The sequence below is a fragment of the Fistularia commersonii genome, chromosome 12 (genome assembly GCF_037954325.1).
Source record: "Fistularia commersonii isolate RoL2024-O1a breed Wild chromosome 12, RoL_Fcom_v1.0, whole genome shotgun sequence".
Lineage (NCBI taxonomy): Eukaryota > Metazoa > Chordata > Actinopteri > Syngnathiformes > Fistulariidae > Fistularia > Fistularia commersonii.
In genome coordinates, this window is record NC_141295.1 from 10,741,123 (window position 1) to 10,754,886 (window position 13,764).

At 44.2% G+C, this 13,764-nt stretch overlaps 1 protein-coding gene across 2 annotated transcripts in view; it reads right to left on the bottom strand.

Moving 5' to 3' along the window:
• Positions 1–2,906: 2,906 nt before the first annotated feature.
• The window catches only part of grin2bb (glutamate receptor, ionotropic, N-methyl D-aspartate 2B, genome duplicate b), a 95,853-nt gene continuing 84,995 nt past the window's right edge, over positions 2,907–13,764 (bottom strand). For both annotated transcript variants that reach the window (XM_086157006.1, XM_086157007.1), the window contains exons 15-16: positions 11,300–11,538; positions 2,907–9,364 (exon numbers count right to left, since the gene is read on the bottom strand). In XM_086157006.1, coding sequence (XP_086013132.1) covers positions 6,932–9,364; positions 11,300–11,538 — 2,672 coding nt within the window. In that variant the 3' untranslated portion in view covers positions 2,907–6,931. The remainder of the gene's footprint in view (positions 9,365–11,299; positions 11,539–13,764) is intronic.

Sequence of the window (13,764 nt, forward strand, 5' to 3'; positions counted from 1 at the left end):
GCAAGGGGTGGGTGAGGCATTAGCTGTTAACATGATTGTACCGTTTATTTATGGTAAAGATGGTAAAGACAGAGAGATAGAGACAAAAAGAGTGAGAGAGAGAGAGGAAGAGGAAGTGTGCATTCATGTCTTTGCACATAATGTGTTCCTGCTAAGGTGACGGGTGTAGGACTTTTACGCCGTCAGAGAAAGTTTCACCTCCATTTACGAATTCCACTCACCATCCGGACCACACACTGCAGTGTGTGGCATATTTCTGCTCTTTTCACACCCTCCCTCGTTCTCCCTCAACCTACATCCTCACATTTGCCAATCCAACATGTCAATCCCCCCCCACCATTTTTTTTCCCTCCCTGTGATAACACAACATAGATTTCATCCCCCCCCCCCCGTGATGTATTGTAATCTGTACATCAGCCACCAGCCCTCCTCTTCCTCTCTCCTCTCCATGCTGCTGTGTGTGGGTGTTAAGCTCAGGCTGTACTTTCCATTTTGGTATTGTATTGTTGTGCATTGTAATGTAATGCATTGTTGCATCAAATCCAGTTAAGATGCTGTGGGAATACTGTATAAATCTCTGTCTCTCTTTTTGACACCCCCACCCGTCTCCGCTCCCCCTTGCTTCCCGTGTCTGGAAAAAGAGCCAGTTGCTAGGTAACAGTTAATTGTCAAGAAGTAGTTACATGTTCTTCGACGCATCCCGAGGTTGTTGGGTTGTATTTTAGGGAGTGAACAAGTAAGCAAAACGGACGCGTAACAGAGAACGTGGAAAAAAAAAGAGGTGATGATTTTTATAAAAATAAGCAAATTCAGAAAATTTAGAGATTAGCCCCCCCCACGCCCGCTCTGTGCAGCGCCTCACCTACCCCTGTTTCAGTATCCAAGACTGCAGATATACAGATTTTCCAACCAAATCTATACGCAAGGCATCGGTACAGTTTCAAAGCTGCTGGTGTCTTTAAATAACTCCTGTTGCTGGACAAGCTTTTCCAAGTAAAGTGAGTCTGAGGAGCGAAGGGGGGAGCTTTTTGATCTCGCCAGCTCCGTTCGGTTTGCATCACTTCACTCCCCGTTTTTTTTCAACATGTCTCATTATTTAATTTTTTAAAACTGTATTCATGGCTGCTCTCTCTGCTCTGCTAATTCTTAACGTGCACCCCCTCTTTAAACACATGCAGCTGTTTTGGCCCGAAAAGACAGAAAGAGAGGACAGATGAAGCGCAGCACTGGTACGCCCATAATTCGATGGGCTTTTTGATAAGGTCACACACAGCAAGTATGTCTCGGCATGCTCAGGTAAAATAGAAAATTGGATAATTTCTGTCTCACAGCAAGAAGGTCCCCGGTTCGACTCTACCAGAAGGCATTTGCATGTCCTACCCCGTGTCTGCGTGGAGTCCTAGGACTTCCTCCGATTGTCTTAAAAACATGCAGGAGGTTCATTGGACACCCTAAATTGCCCAGATGAGTGAATGAGAGTAAAAGGGAAAAAATGAATGCACGTATGTATATGGTTTTGAGATGGCTATTTGGCAGAGTGGTCACTTCTGACTTCCAACTACTGGTACTTTGGCTCTTAAGTGACTGAATTGCACTTTTTGTAAGTCGCTTTGGATAAAAGCGTCTGCCAAATGACTATAATGTAATGTAATGTAATGTAATGAGAGAGTGAATGTGTGTTTGCCTCTGTGTGACATTTGCATGAGAATGAATAGTTGTTTTTCTCTATACTATGTGTGAATGAGTGAGAGAGAGAATGAATTTTTGTATGTCTCATACAACTTCATTGAACTGGTGAAGGAGAGAATAAATAGTTGTGTCCGATGTTCCCTCTAAACTGCGCAACTGCGAAAATAAGCAGTGCTCGCACACTCAGCGTGCAAGAAAACTTATCCAGCACAGTGAGCGCACTGCAAATAAATGAGATATGTAACATGTTTTTCTGTATCGTTTTGCTGTGAGTGACAGGTGTCCGGCCAATCATACAATGCAATTAAGCTGCACAGCCAATCACAGCATTGACGGTACTTGCGCACGTGCTCTGCCCATGCACGCTATATAACAATAATAACAGTGTGAGTTAAGTGACGCTAATGCTAACATGCTAACCCCTTATCATGGCGAAATGAGCGGGCAGTGAATGTGATACGTCCAGTCACCAAACCAAAGTAAAAAAGAAATGCGGTTCTTTTAAGTTGGAATGGCTGTCGGCGTACGTGCAAATAGAAGAACAAGCGCTGAAACTGGGTGAGATTGTTTTCTTTTTCGGGTGAGAAAGGTCTGCTCTGCAAAACATGCAGCTAGTAGTAAGTAGTAAGCGAGTTTGGACAAAATGGAAGCTACGATCCCAAGTGTGATACTGGTGTGTGGCCACAGCGTGCACATCAAATGTTGCTCACAGTCGTCCTCAGTGTAGTCAGGGAGGTTATCTGTATGCAAAAACAAATGAAAAATTAGAGGAAACATTGGTTGTGTCTCTGGTTGACATGTGAATGAGTGAATGAATAGTTGCATCTATTCAACTTGTGGATGAGAGAATGAATGGTTGTGTTTCCATGTGACATGTGAATGAGAGTGAATGGCTGTATGCCCCTATGAGATGTTTGAAGGAGGGAGTTAACGATTTTATTTTTCTATATTATAAGCGAATAACAGCGTGCATGATTGTGTCTCTACATACTGTGTGACAGAGAGTGACTGGCTGTCTCTGCAAAACGTGTGAATGACAGAGTGAATGGTTGTATGTCTCTATATGTGGTCCTGTGATTGCCTGGCGACCGGTGGACAGTATAGGTAATAAATGAATGAATGTGTGAATGAATAAAATAAAATCTCTTGTTAAGTTGAAATGAATAACTTGGGAATAACAGTGAATAACAATCAAAACAATAAAAAGTATATACACGTGATTTCTCATTTTTTATTAATACTCAACACTTTTATTCCAAAGAGACAGAAGAATAATATTTCTCAGCACTTATATTCACATCGACTGTGTTTAATCTCAATTTCAATATTACTAAATATTCAGTCAAATTGGAAATACTCTCTTCACATGATGTAAGTTCTCTCCATACAAAAAAAGAAAAGAAAAGAAAAGAAAAGAAAGAAACGCAAGGGCGAGCTAGATATCTGTCATTATGTACATTTTTCACAATCTGTACAGCTCCGGGATGGCGTTATTCAATCTTTTCTGGCAAAACACAAAGAGGAACAAGACTTCCTTTTACAAATGCAACAAATAATTTATTGTGCTTTCCAATCAATAACGATGCGTTACGATTATTCTTTTGAATAAATAAAATGTCTGTAACTGACCAGAAATCAAAGAGACCTGGATGAACTAAAGATATCCCCCCTTTGCCTCGGTAACAAATGATTGCACGTGATGCGTCCTGAACTTGTTATAAAACAATTTAGACGGGGGGGGATCCTACAAATCGAAGATATCTCCCATATAGATCTACTCTGTCATATACAGCTTTTTTTCATTTTTATTTTTATCAAAAGTCCATGAGTGCGAGGTAAGTATTTACATACAGAGTTATAATACATGTAACAGTTATTTCTCACACCTACTCTGTCTCTCGTCCACGTGAGCACACTCACACACACGGAGGTAATCAAGCGTGTGTATCCAGGCACATACAATAACAGAAGTAATGAGGAAAAAAAAAGCTATTCAAAGGGAGCTAATAGGAAAAGTAGTAGAAATAAACAGGCTTCTGCGGTGACAGTGAACGCATCACCCGAGACTTCGTTAAACAAAGATATAGAAATTGTCAAGACAAATTACCTTTGAATAACATCAATAATAATAAGAGTGTCAATAACAACTCGTTTATTTTGCCAAGGTGTTTGGATGTAAACTGAATTTTTGCCCGTTAGGTTGGTGCCTTCTGTTGCACGAACAAGCACGCTCACACGCACACGCACACACACACACGCACACATACACACATACACGCCTACAATACTACATGGATCTGTATCATTGAAACTGATAAAAATTGCAAATATTTTTCAAGAAGACCCAATTTTTTGGGCTCAAAGTTAAAGTTCAAAAGAGAATTAAATCAAAGTAACTAAGAGTATACATGCAATCTCTTAAAAACACCAGAGACCCCTAGTATCATACATACTGACTTGTCAACCGAGAGTTAAAGTCCTCTAAATTTTTGACTGGGATGCACATGAAGTTCACTTCAGCCCCATTCAGTCAGATTGTGCTTAGATATAAAGTTTGGTTTAGAAAGACAATTGAAAGTCAAGTTAAAGTGACAATGACTGTGTTGAAATGGAGGATGGTTGCCTTATTACGTAGTAATTAATAGTGTCTCTTTATATAATGTGGCTGAGCAGCTTTTGGTCTATCAATCAAGCCCACATCCTTCACAATCCTATTTACACCAGATTTTTCAGTTGCGATTTTCAGTGTCCTGACCTCCTCGCTATCCTTAAATATCAAGGACGAGAACTTGAGAACAAGTACATCATTGCCCTCTGGAGGGGAAAAAAGGTTGAGATACATTTGCGTTATAAATTACGACGATCCTCATAATATCCATTCGTGAATTGAAGTGAAATGTCAGTTTGTGGCAATATCATCCTTATTTGTGCATATTGCTGACACCTGGGTATATAAATGGTAAACCGTCAGTCGGTCAACCGCCTGCTCAGTCCTAAAGGGAGCCAAATCCTCCAGCAGGTGCTTTTCGAGGTTAGGGTCGTTCCTCCGCTGATCGTGCTGATGACAACAGTGTCAAACGACACTTATTCAATGAGGGTATTAGCATATTTTTGTTTGCAAAAATGAAAAAAATAGTAATAATAATAATAACAGTGAAAAACTTTAAGACTAGAGGAAATGCCGATATTGATTTTTTTAATCTTTCAGGCCAAAACGCAAATAAGTTTATTCTACAAATACACGCGCTTTTATTCTAAATTGTAGGAGGAAACTAGTTTATGACTCAAAGGGACAAAACCTGCTATTCTTTTCGTACGACAAACAACTTATTTCAAACGTTGACGCCTTTGTCTTTTGGGGAAAAACAAAGAAATCACATAGCTCAAAGAGGGGCGTCAGGCGTCACCTGATGAACTTAAATTGGAATCAAGACCTAAAATAACTGAAATATCAAACTAGTTGTGATGCTTCCGGCGAGGAGTGTAAAATCCAACGCCTACTTGTGCTGCTTCATTCACTCAAATGTAATGACCAGTGTAGTGCAGCAGCCTGGGCTTGTAGACATAATTATGAAATAATAAAGATGCCAGGCTGCTCAACGCCGCAATGGAGTCCTCACTCCCAGAGTCCATTATGTCCCCGTCCTGAACAGCGACAGTCACGGCCAGTTGGGTCGAGTCCAATGAAACGTGCTTCACACATAAAGTGTGTCATCTATTACTCTAAAATTAATTACCAGGTTTGCGGAGAGAGGAAGAATAAGCCTTGTCGTTCTCGTGTAATGATTTCAAGGAAATTAAATCGCGACATGAATTTTTATACGCCTTTTTTTTTGTCTAAAATGTCTGATAGATGCTCCGTCCTTAAATAAAGTAGTTGTTCTCCGGGGGGGGGAAACAGGAATGTCTATAAATTATGGCACTGTGGTTTTAACAGTTAACAAATGTTGTTTTTCACTTTTATATATTAACTTTTTCTTTTGAAGAACTGTGTCTGTGTCTATGCATCCGCTTCCGCTGAATTTGCGATGTTTCACCCTTTAATAGAAAATCTGACATCTTTAGAGATTAATTACCTAAAAGTTTATTGTCATCACAAACTCCCCCACCCCCCACTGCCATGAACTGTCCAAATCAAGACTTTTTCAGGTGGACTTTGCACTGAAATCCATATATATATCTATTTATATATATTCATTTTTTTGCAAGTATACTAAAATAAGAATTCCTGTGTATAGAAAATCAGTATTAATCCTTTAAGGCACATCCAGCTCATAATGTGAGACCCATTTGGTACTGCCAAGTGAGAGGAAACGGCAAATCAGTATGATGATGTTGCTTCTGTGGCTGGAAAAAAAAAAGACCTTTGCAAAGTTTGAAGTACAAAACCATGTACTTATCAAGACATGCCTTTCACATACACTTCACAACACTCTTAAAATAGAAAAGTAAAAAAATGACCAACGTGGAGGAAGAATTGATAGCAAAGAAGAGTCCAAATTGCAGGAACCCCAACCCACCCACCCATTCCCAAAATATCTGAACTCAAGACGGGTCCACCGGTTTCCTGTAATATTGGTAAGCTAAGAAATAATTAACATCATACAAATATGTAATATGAACTATTCAAATAAATAGAATTAAAAAAAAAAAAAAAAAAAAAGAAAACCAAAACAAACCAAATCAATCATCATTTGAACACTGGAGTAATATTTAGTAATATTAATTACATTATCAGTACAATTATTATTAGTTTACCCTGTAACTTCAGCAGAAGTGTTGATTTTGTCATTCATGATTGTATTACTGTTGCTTAACAAAATGTTTTGGTGTTGAGGAACTGCAGGAGGAGGGAGGGAACGACCAGGAGTGTGAAGAGAGCGGAGACTGCAGATGTCGATTACACTTTTCCTTGCATCTAGACTTCCTCGCCTATCCCTCCCTCCCTCCCTGTCTATCAATTTCTGAGCATCTGAGCAGCACCAAAATCTTCTCTTCTCCCGCGAAAGTGGTCTTCCGTCGGACTTCACCACAGCTTAGCCAGCAGTGGCCTCTGCGCTTGGGCCGGACTCCCTCCGCTCGGCGGAGAGAGGACAAAACACACGAAATGTTGTTTTTGCATTCTCTTCGTGGCGGAGAGGTGAGCCTCCCCCTTTTGTTCTTCCCAAAAAAAAATATTCTTCACCACTCTTGTGTTTTTCTTCACCCACTTCATCTTGTTTTCTTCTGTCTATCGGCGCCCTCAAACATCTGACTCAATACTGGAGAGCTTTTCGTAAACGTGTCCATTGCTGGCACCATTGAAGGGTCTCTGCCCCGGCCCCAAACCTAATGTGTCCCTGCCTCCGGGCAGTAGCTTGTTGGCCCCGTGGTGGTTCCCAATGGGTCCTCCCACCCCACCCAGACAAAGCTCTTTAGGGAACCTGGGGGCCACATTGGACATCACCCCAGCTGTGGCCGACGCAGGCAAATAGGAAGTCGCTCCCATGGAGCCTCGGAAGTCCCCTCCTCGGCTGTTGTTGAGTAGCTGCTGCTGCTGCTGTTGCTGCGTCTGTGGCTTTTTGATGTAGTACGGTTTGGCACCGTGTAAAAGACACTGGTCATCGCCGAAGGTTGGGATGAATGGGTTCTGGTTCACCTTATCTGGGTAGAGAGATTTAGACAAGGAGTAAGTCCCGGCCCCTCTGCTACCACCGCCACCAACACCACAGCTCCCACCTCCCATCATAGCTCTATCTCTCTCCCTCAGGTCTCTCTCGCCCACCGACCGCCGATGCAACCCACCTTCCCCTCCACGAAACAGGCTGAAGGAGGAGCCTCCTTTCGCCCTATCCCCGCCTACTCCTCCAAACATGGAAGACTCTCGCTCACCAGCATACCTTTCAAACATGTGAGCGTAAGGGCTGGGGCCCTCCATGAAGCGGTCTTTGTCTTTCAAGCTCACGCTTCGGGGCTGGCCAAACTGCCCGCCAGCGCCGCCACCGGCCCCTCCCATGCGGCTCGTCCCCTCCCTCTGTAGGTCCACAAACGTGTCATACGAGTGTTGTCTGCGTAAAACTTTCCCGCCTGGCCCTAGCTTCCTGCGCTGTGCCTGAGTTTGTGTCTGAACGTTTCCTACGCTGCTCTTCCCTTCGGCAAACATCATGTTGTTATCCTCACTGATGTTGTACAGGTTGCTCGGCTGTATCTTACAGGAGTCGCAGCGTTTGCAGGATGCAGAGCTGGGGCGACTGCCGCCGCCGCCGCCGCCGCCAACAACGGAAGTCGGACACGTGCTCCCCCCCCCCAGGCCTCCGCTGTGGTGACACACACTGTGACAGTGACACTCCCAGTCACCTCCTGCTATGCCTCCTCCTCCTAGCCCAGAGACTCCTTTCTCCCAGCAGGTGTGGACCTGCTGTCCCGCCGACACTGGGCTGAGCCCGACCTTCGACTCTTGCTTCTTGCCTTTACTTTTGAGGAAGTCTTCCACAGGAACTAAGCTTTTACAAATACCACCACCACTACCACCGCCCACACCGCTTCCTCCACTTCCCCCCTCTTGTTCCCACTTGGCCTTGGCCTCCTTGGAACGGAACTGGTCCGCATAGAATTCCCTCAGGTTCTCTTTGTCTTTGCTGAACAAGTAAGGTGAAGAATTACCCCCTCCTCCTCCTCCTCCTCCTCCTCCTCCTCCTGCTCGCTTCCGCTCCAGGGGAGGTGAGACCGTGCGGTGTGCCAGGGGTCCGTGGGGGAAGTGATGATGGACAGTGTGGTGATGGGGTCTCCTCCTGAAGCCGCTCAGCTCTATCTCGTCTTGTTCCCGTCTGCATTTGGCTGAGGCCGGCCTCTTTTTCAGGCTGTCCCTGTACTGTTTACGTCGCTTGTTGTTGCCCTCCAGGTTGCCATAGGTGACTGTGTGCGTCGAGATATCCGACACGTCCGAGCGAATGTTCCCGTCATCACCCCCCGAGCCGCCCCCTCCCCCACCTCCACCACAGTACCTGTCGTGACCCCCGATGAGCCCTGTGCTGGATGCGCCTCCTTTGAAAGAAAACCTTCCGTATACATTGCTTCCCTTGAACCCAACCTGGTTGGAATCCGCAGGAGAGTGGCCAGCGATCAGGTCAAACTTATTGGTATTCCTGTGAGTCATAGAGGGCCGGGGCTGGGTGGTGAAGATGGGTGCTACCCCTCCCCCTAGACTGTCGCAATCGAACATGCCCCCCTCCAACGAGCTAGCACTGCCTAAGCTACGTGGCCTATTGGGCGGGGGGCCGGACATACCCAGAGCTGAGGCCGGGTGGTGATGCCGGTAATGGTCCTGGTACAGGTTGTTATCCTTCAGGGGCAAGTTCCCAAAAGTCCTCTCCACCTCACTGATGTAGTCACTGAACATGTTATCCTCCGGCAGGTAGGGTGGTGCTGACTTACAGTCCGCAGGATGGCCCACCAGGCTCCTCCGATGCTCCTGGATGTCGTATATAGCCGACTCGCGGCCACTGTGGCTGTATTCCAGCGCGGCGTGCGGAGAACCGTTGATTCCCGGAACCGCCGTCATGTCTTTGGCAGTGCGGAGCAACCTCAAGATGTTGGAGTGGGTGTTGTTCATATTCTTTTTCATAGTGGCCGAGGGGGAGTCTATGGTTGACTTGTTTTCCTCAATTTGTACCCCATGGATGCAGCTGTAGATGCCCTGGACGGCGGCAATTGGAGACGAATAGGGAAGTAGAGAGAGAGAAAGAGAGGGTCATGAAAGGTCATAGAGAGGAGGAAGAGCAAGATTGGGAAGAGTACAAGTTGAAAATAAGAAGGATGTAACAATAACATGTCAGCAGTAAAAACAATTGGGGAATTGGGATGACAGTGAGCACCAAAAACCAGACAAATAAAAGGAATGACGGGCAGAGAGGGAGGGAGGAAGGGATGCAGCCGGCGACGGGGGCAGAGAGAAGTTAATACATTGCCGTGTTCTTGCCGGCCACCCTCTTGTTTACACAATATTAAACAGTAATAGGGCCCGGGTTCATAAATGGGTTTTCTCAGAGGACCGCATGGACCCTCACAGCTGCCTGTCCATTATAAACTGAAAGAGGCGAGGTGGAAGGGAATGAGCAGATCAGAGCCTTGAGCCCTAAATCAATAACCATAATCAATCTCATTTAAATTCAGCTGACATTCATGCCACTTGATTACTAGTTCAAGGCTCTTTTCGGTTTTCCTTTCTTACGGCAATGTCAAGAAGATTAAACAGATTAAACGGTGATCAAAAGTTGTCTTTTCTTTTTTTAAGTAAATGGACCATGACATTTTCAACTAACCTCGGTAAGAAGTCTTTGCGATGGAAATTCAAACCGAGAAGGGAGAGCCAAGACACCTCCCAATAAAGGTGGACAAGAGGCTGCTCATGAGCAAGTGTGTGTCCCTCAAAGGTGTCATCTTGTCAGAATCGGTTTCTGTCGGTCACTTTCCCCACCGCCGAATGATTGTGAATCGTCGGCAGGCTCTCCTCTCGTGTTTTTAGATTCTGTCCTTGTATTCGTTTTAACTCTGTTTCTGGTAAATTCTCGTGAGCGACAGCTGCCCCGGTGGGATCGCCCGTCTTTATATCTGCATTTACAACAGCAGCTGCACGAGGAAATCGAAGAAAGGGTACTGGTGCAGTACCTGATCCGTACCATGTCTGTTCTCTCCCGCTTCTAGCTTTACTTTTCAGCATCATCCTTGTTAGTGGTTTACGCTTCCTGTCCTCTTCTTATTTATGTGCTTTATTCCTGAACACGCCAGCATGATTTTCGGTTTCCTCCTGTAATACAACTTTCTAATATCTGGCCTAGAAATCTGCATTGATTTATATCATGGAAACATCCAATTCAATGTTTTCATGTCTTTATAAAAGATTTAGGTTTTCAGCAGAAGTCCAACTAATACTTTCAGTATTTCAAGTCATGAAATATCCAGTCATCGGAGCAACGGCAAATGTTTTAAATGTTGCTAGTTCCTTTTACACATTGTAAGGGCCTTCACACCGAATAGTCCAGCGTGCAAGGTTGGAAAGTTGCGTGACTACAACATGTTCTCATCCTTGCAATTCACAGAACGATTGAGCGTGTAGCTAATATTCCCACCATATTAACAATACAATGAAAGCAAATCTTTTACATTTAAATGAGACATCAATGAGATGTTAAAAAGTAGTTCTGAAAATCCTCAATATATTCACTGGGCTGCTCGTTTGAGACTTTGATTATATATATTTTTCTGTTTCCATCCTTTGCGTTTTCTACCAAGGCACGGGGCTCCTAAACCAAGAGACAACAACCAACCCAGTGTCACATGAGAGCAAGGGAAACCGGGCAAACCAGCCATTTATGATTTCAATCTCATGTTCCCTCCCAAATGTGTTGAAAGTCATCGATTCTGAGATATCTGTTTAATGACAAAGTATGTTTGTTTCCTTGTAAAAAATGTCCGGCTGAGCTGCGGGAGCCACAGGTAAGCCCGCTGAGTCATTGTTTCCCGCCGAGGGTGACACACCTCGACTGCGGCTGGCGGTTTTAAAACAACCGCTCCTGATCTTTCTGTCAGGATGACAAAGGTTATGGCTAAAATAAAACATGAGCATACTCACTCTGCTAATAGAGAAGGTGACCCCGGGCTTTCCGGAGCACACGCCCATGAAGCAGAAGCGGAGCTGCCAGTAGAACAAATGTTCACAGATGAACGTGATGAATGATAGGACCATGGCAGCCCCGAGCATATAGAAAACCCCCGCCATGTTGTCCACGTCCAGTTGACTGCTCATCACCTCGTTCTTCTCGTTGTGGCAGATACCTGTCAACCACAAGGCCTCCAGCTCCTCTATCTCACCTGTAAGAAGAGGAGACACGTGTATACAAAATGCTTGATTGAAATCAAGTTGTGCCCTCAGAGGTTTGTCCCTCGGGTGTCTGAACATATACTTTGGAGTCCACGCATCGGTTTTTGGATGGGTTGTTGATGCCAGAAACAGCTCAGGTCTCCAGTATGTGCAGCAAATGTCATGTCGCATTATTTTGACAGGATGTCCCCCCCCCCTCGCCCCCCCGAGAGGATCATCCTCATTAAGGATTGCTTATTCAAGGCTAGCCTTTCCTTGTTGTGGGAGGAAAAACAGCTGCCTGCTGGGAATTGACAATCCACGGGGAGGAAGTGCACGTGGTCATGTGACAAGATTTTTCACCCTTACATGTGTCCATCTCTGTTCCCCATCCCCGGGGGGGTCGCCAAGAGGGGAGGACACATCCAGAGAGATTTGTCTGATTTGCAGCCTTGGTTTGGTTTTTGTATGTGTTTATGTGTTGAGTTCCTCAGCGCTTGCATAACACTGCTGTGCATCATTGCTTATCCAAATGGGTGTACACAAATTTATCCCAGACAGCTGTAAAGAACTTTTCACAAAGACATATTAACCTAATTGAAACTCAGTGATAAATCGAGGTGTTTTGTGCATTTATTACTCTGTGAAAGGTAAAAGCGCCGGTCCTTGACTCTCTTCTTTTGGAGAAGTTCATTACTCAAAACACCTCTCGGCAAGGGAATCAACAAATGGTAAATCAGCTGTTCATACAGAGCCCTTTACAGAATCCGCGAATGGGTTTTAGCTGTTTTCCAAGAGGTGAATATTCTGAAGGCCGTGGCAATTTATTTATTTTTCTCCTGTAACACAACTTCATATAATAAAAACATTACAAGGACTCGGAGCCAGGGAAGGAACCGATACTTAAACACCGGCTCGTGCCACGTCCTTGAGTAAAAGACCAAAAAACCTCGTCGTATCCATTTTTTTTTTTTTTTTGTTAAAATGAAAATATATCGAATTCATTTATAACTGGACTGAGTTGTTGCGTAGGTGAGAATATAGAAACAGCCGTTTGTGGTTTGTGGGGGACATTTCAAACGGCCGGATGTCACCGTAACCAACCCTTCCTGTGCAAATAAAAGAAACACTTGGCATTAATGTGTGAGGTATTGAATGTAAGACAATGTTTCCACATCCAGCTCGTTGCACAGCTTCCGCTTTGCCACGGTTTCCTCAAAAATGGTCATGCATGTGTATTTCAAGACATTTTTTCCCAGTCTCTTCACAAACTTTATCCTCTCCTCTTCCGCCTTTCCTCCAATTTTACCGAAAAAGCTTCCACACGTTCATGTTTCGTTTCCGACAGGACATGGCGGACATGGGCAAATATCAATGATTGTGATTTCTTAATCCGGACAAATGCATGTTACGCTGACAGCAAGGCGGTCTACATGAAGTAATAAGAGGTCTTATCTGACGTACGTGGGGGGTCACGATGATACGGCCGTTCCTCAGTTGAGCAAATTATGCAGATGCGCCGGCTGATCTTTGAGAACAAAAGCTCAAGCGAGCACAAAGGGACGTGTCACATGTGCGCACGTCTCGCAAACGTACATTTCTGCCGGCGCCTTGGCGTATATCACCGCGGAGGATTCCAACCGTGTATGTCAAGGTCTAAATCAATTTGGCCATGAGACATCCGATTCAAGGTGAAGCCTCTGTCTGAGATGGGCTTCTGTTTATCCCAGCCGTGTGCGTGGAATGCAGCAGGTCAAAATGCTGCATTATATAGAACACGGCAACTGGCAACCAATATGGATGACTCACCTTTTAAGAGTATGCAGAATGAACTATTTCCCCATCAGAAACTTATTTTGATAAGAGTCAAAAGTAAAATGGATGATAATTAAAGTGCCTGTAATTTTTCTCCCAATTGTGCTTTACGTTATTTCATGATCATGAAGTCCTTCTATCAATGGAGATGGTTTCAAAGACAGACTGATCCAATTAATATGTTTATTAAGACTCATGTCTATTTTGCCATATGATTCATGACTGTAATTGTACTGCCACTGTACTATGTTTGATATCATGTTTGATTTAATTTTTGCAGAAAAATAAAAGCTTGCTGCTAAGGTGGTACAGTCAAAAGCTTTTTGTGTCTAAACATCAGGACTGTTTTTAACACTGACATGAGACGGCTGAGGGCTGAATGAGATTTGAAGGACGGTTATTGAAAATGACAGGCAGGCCTT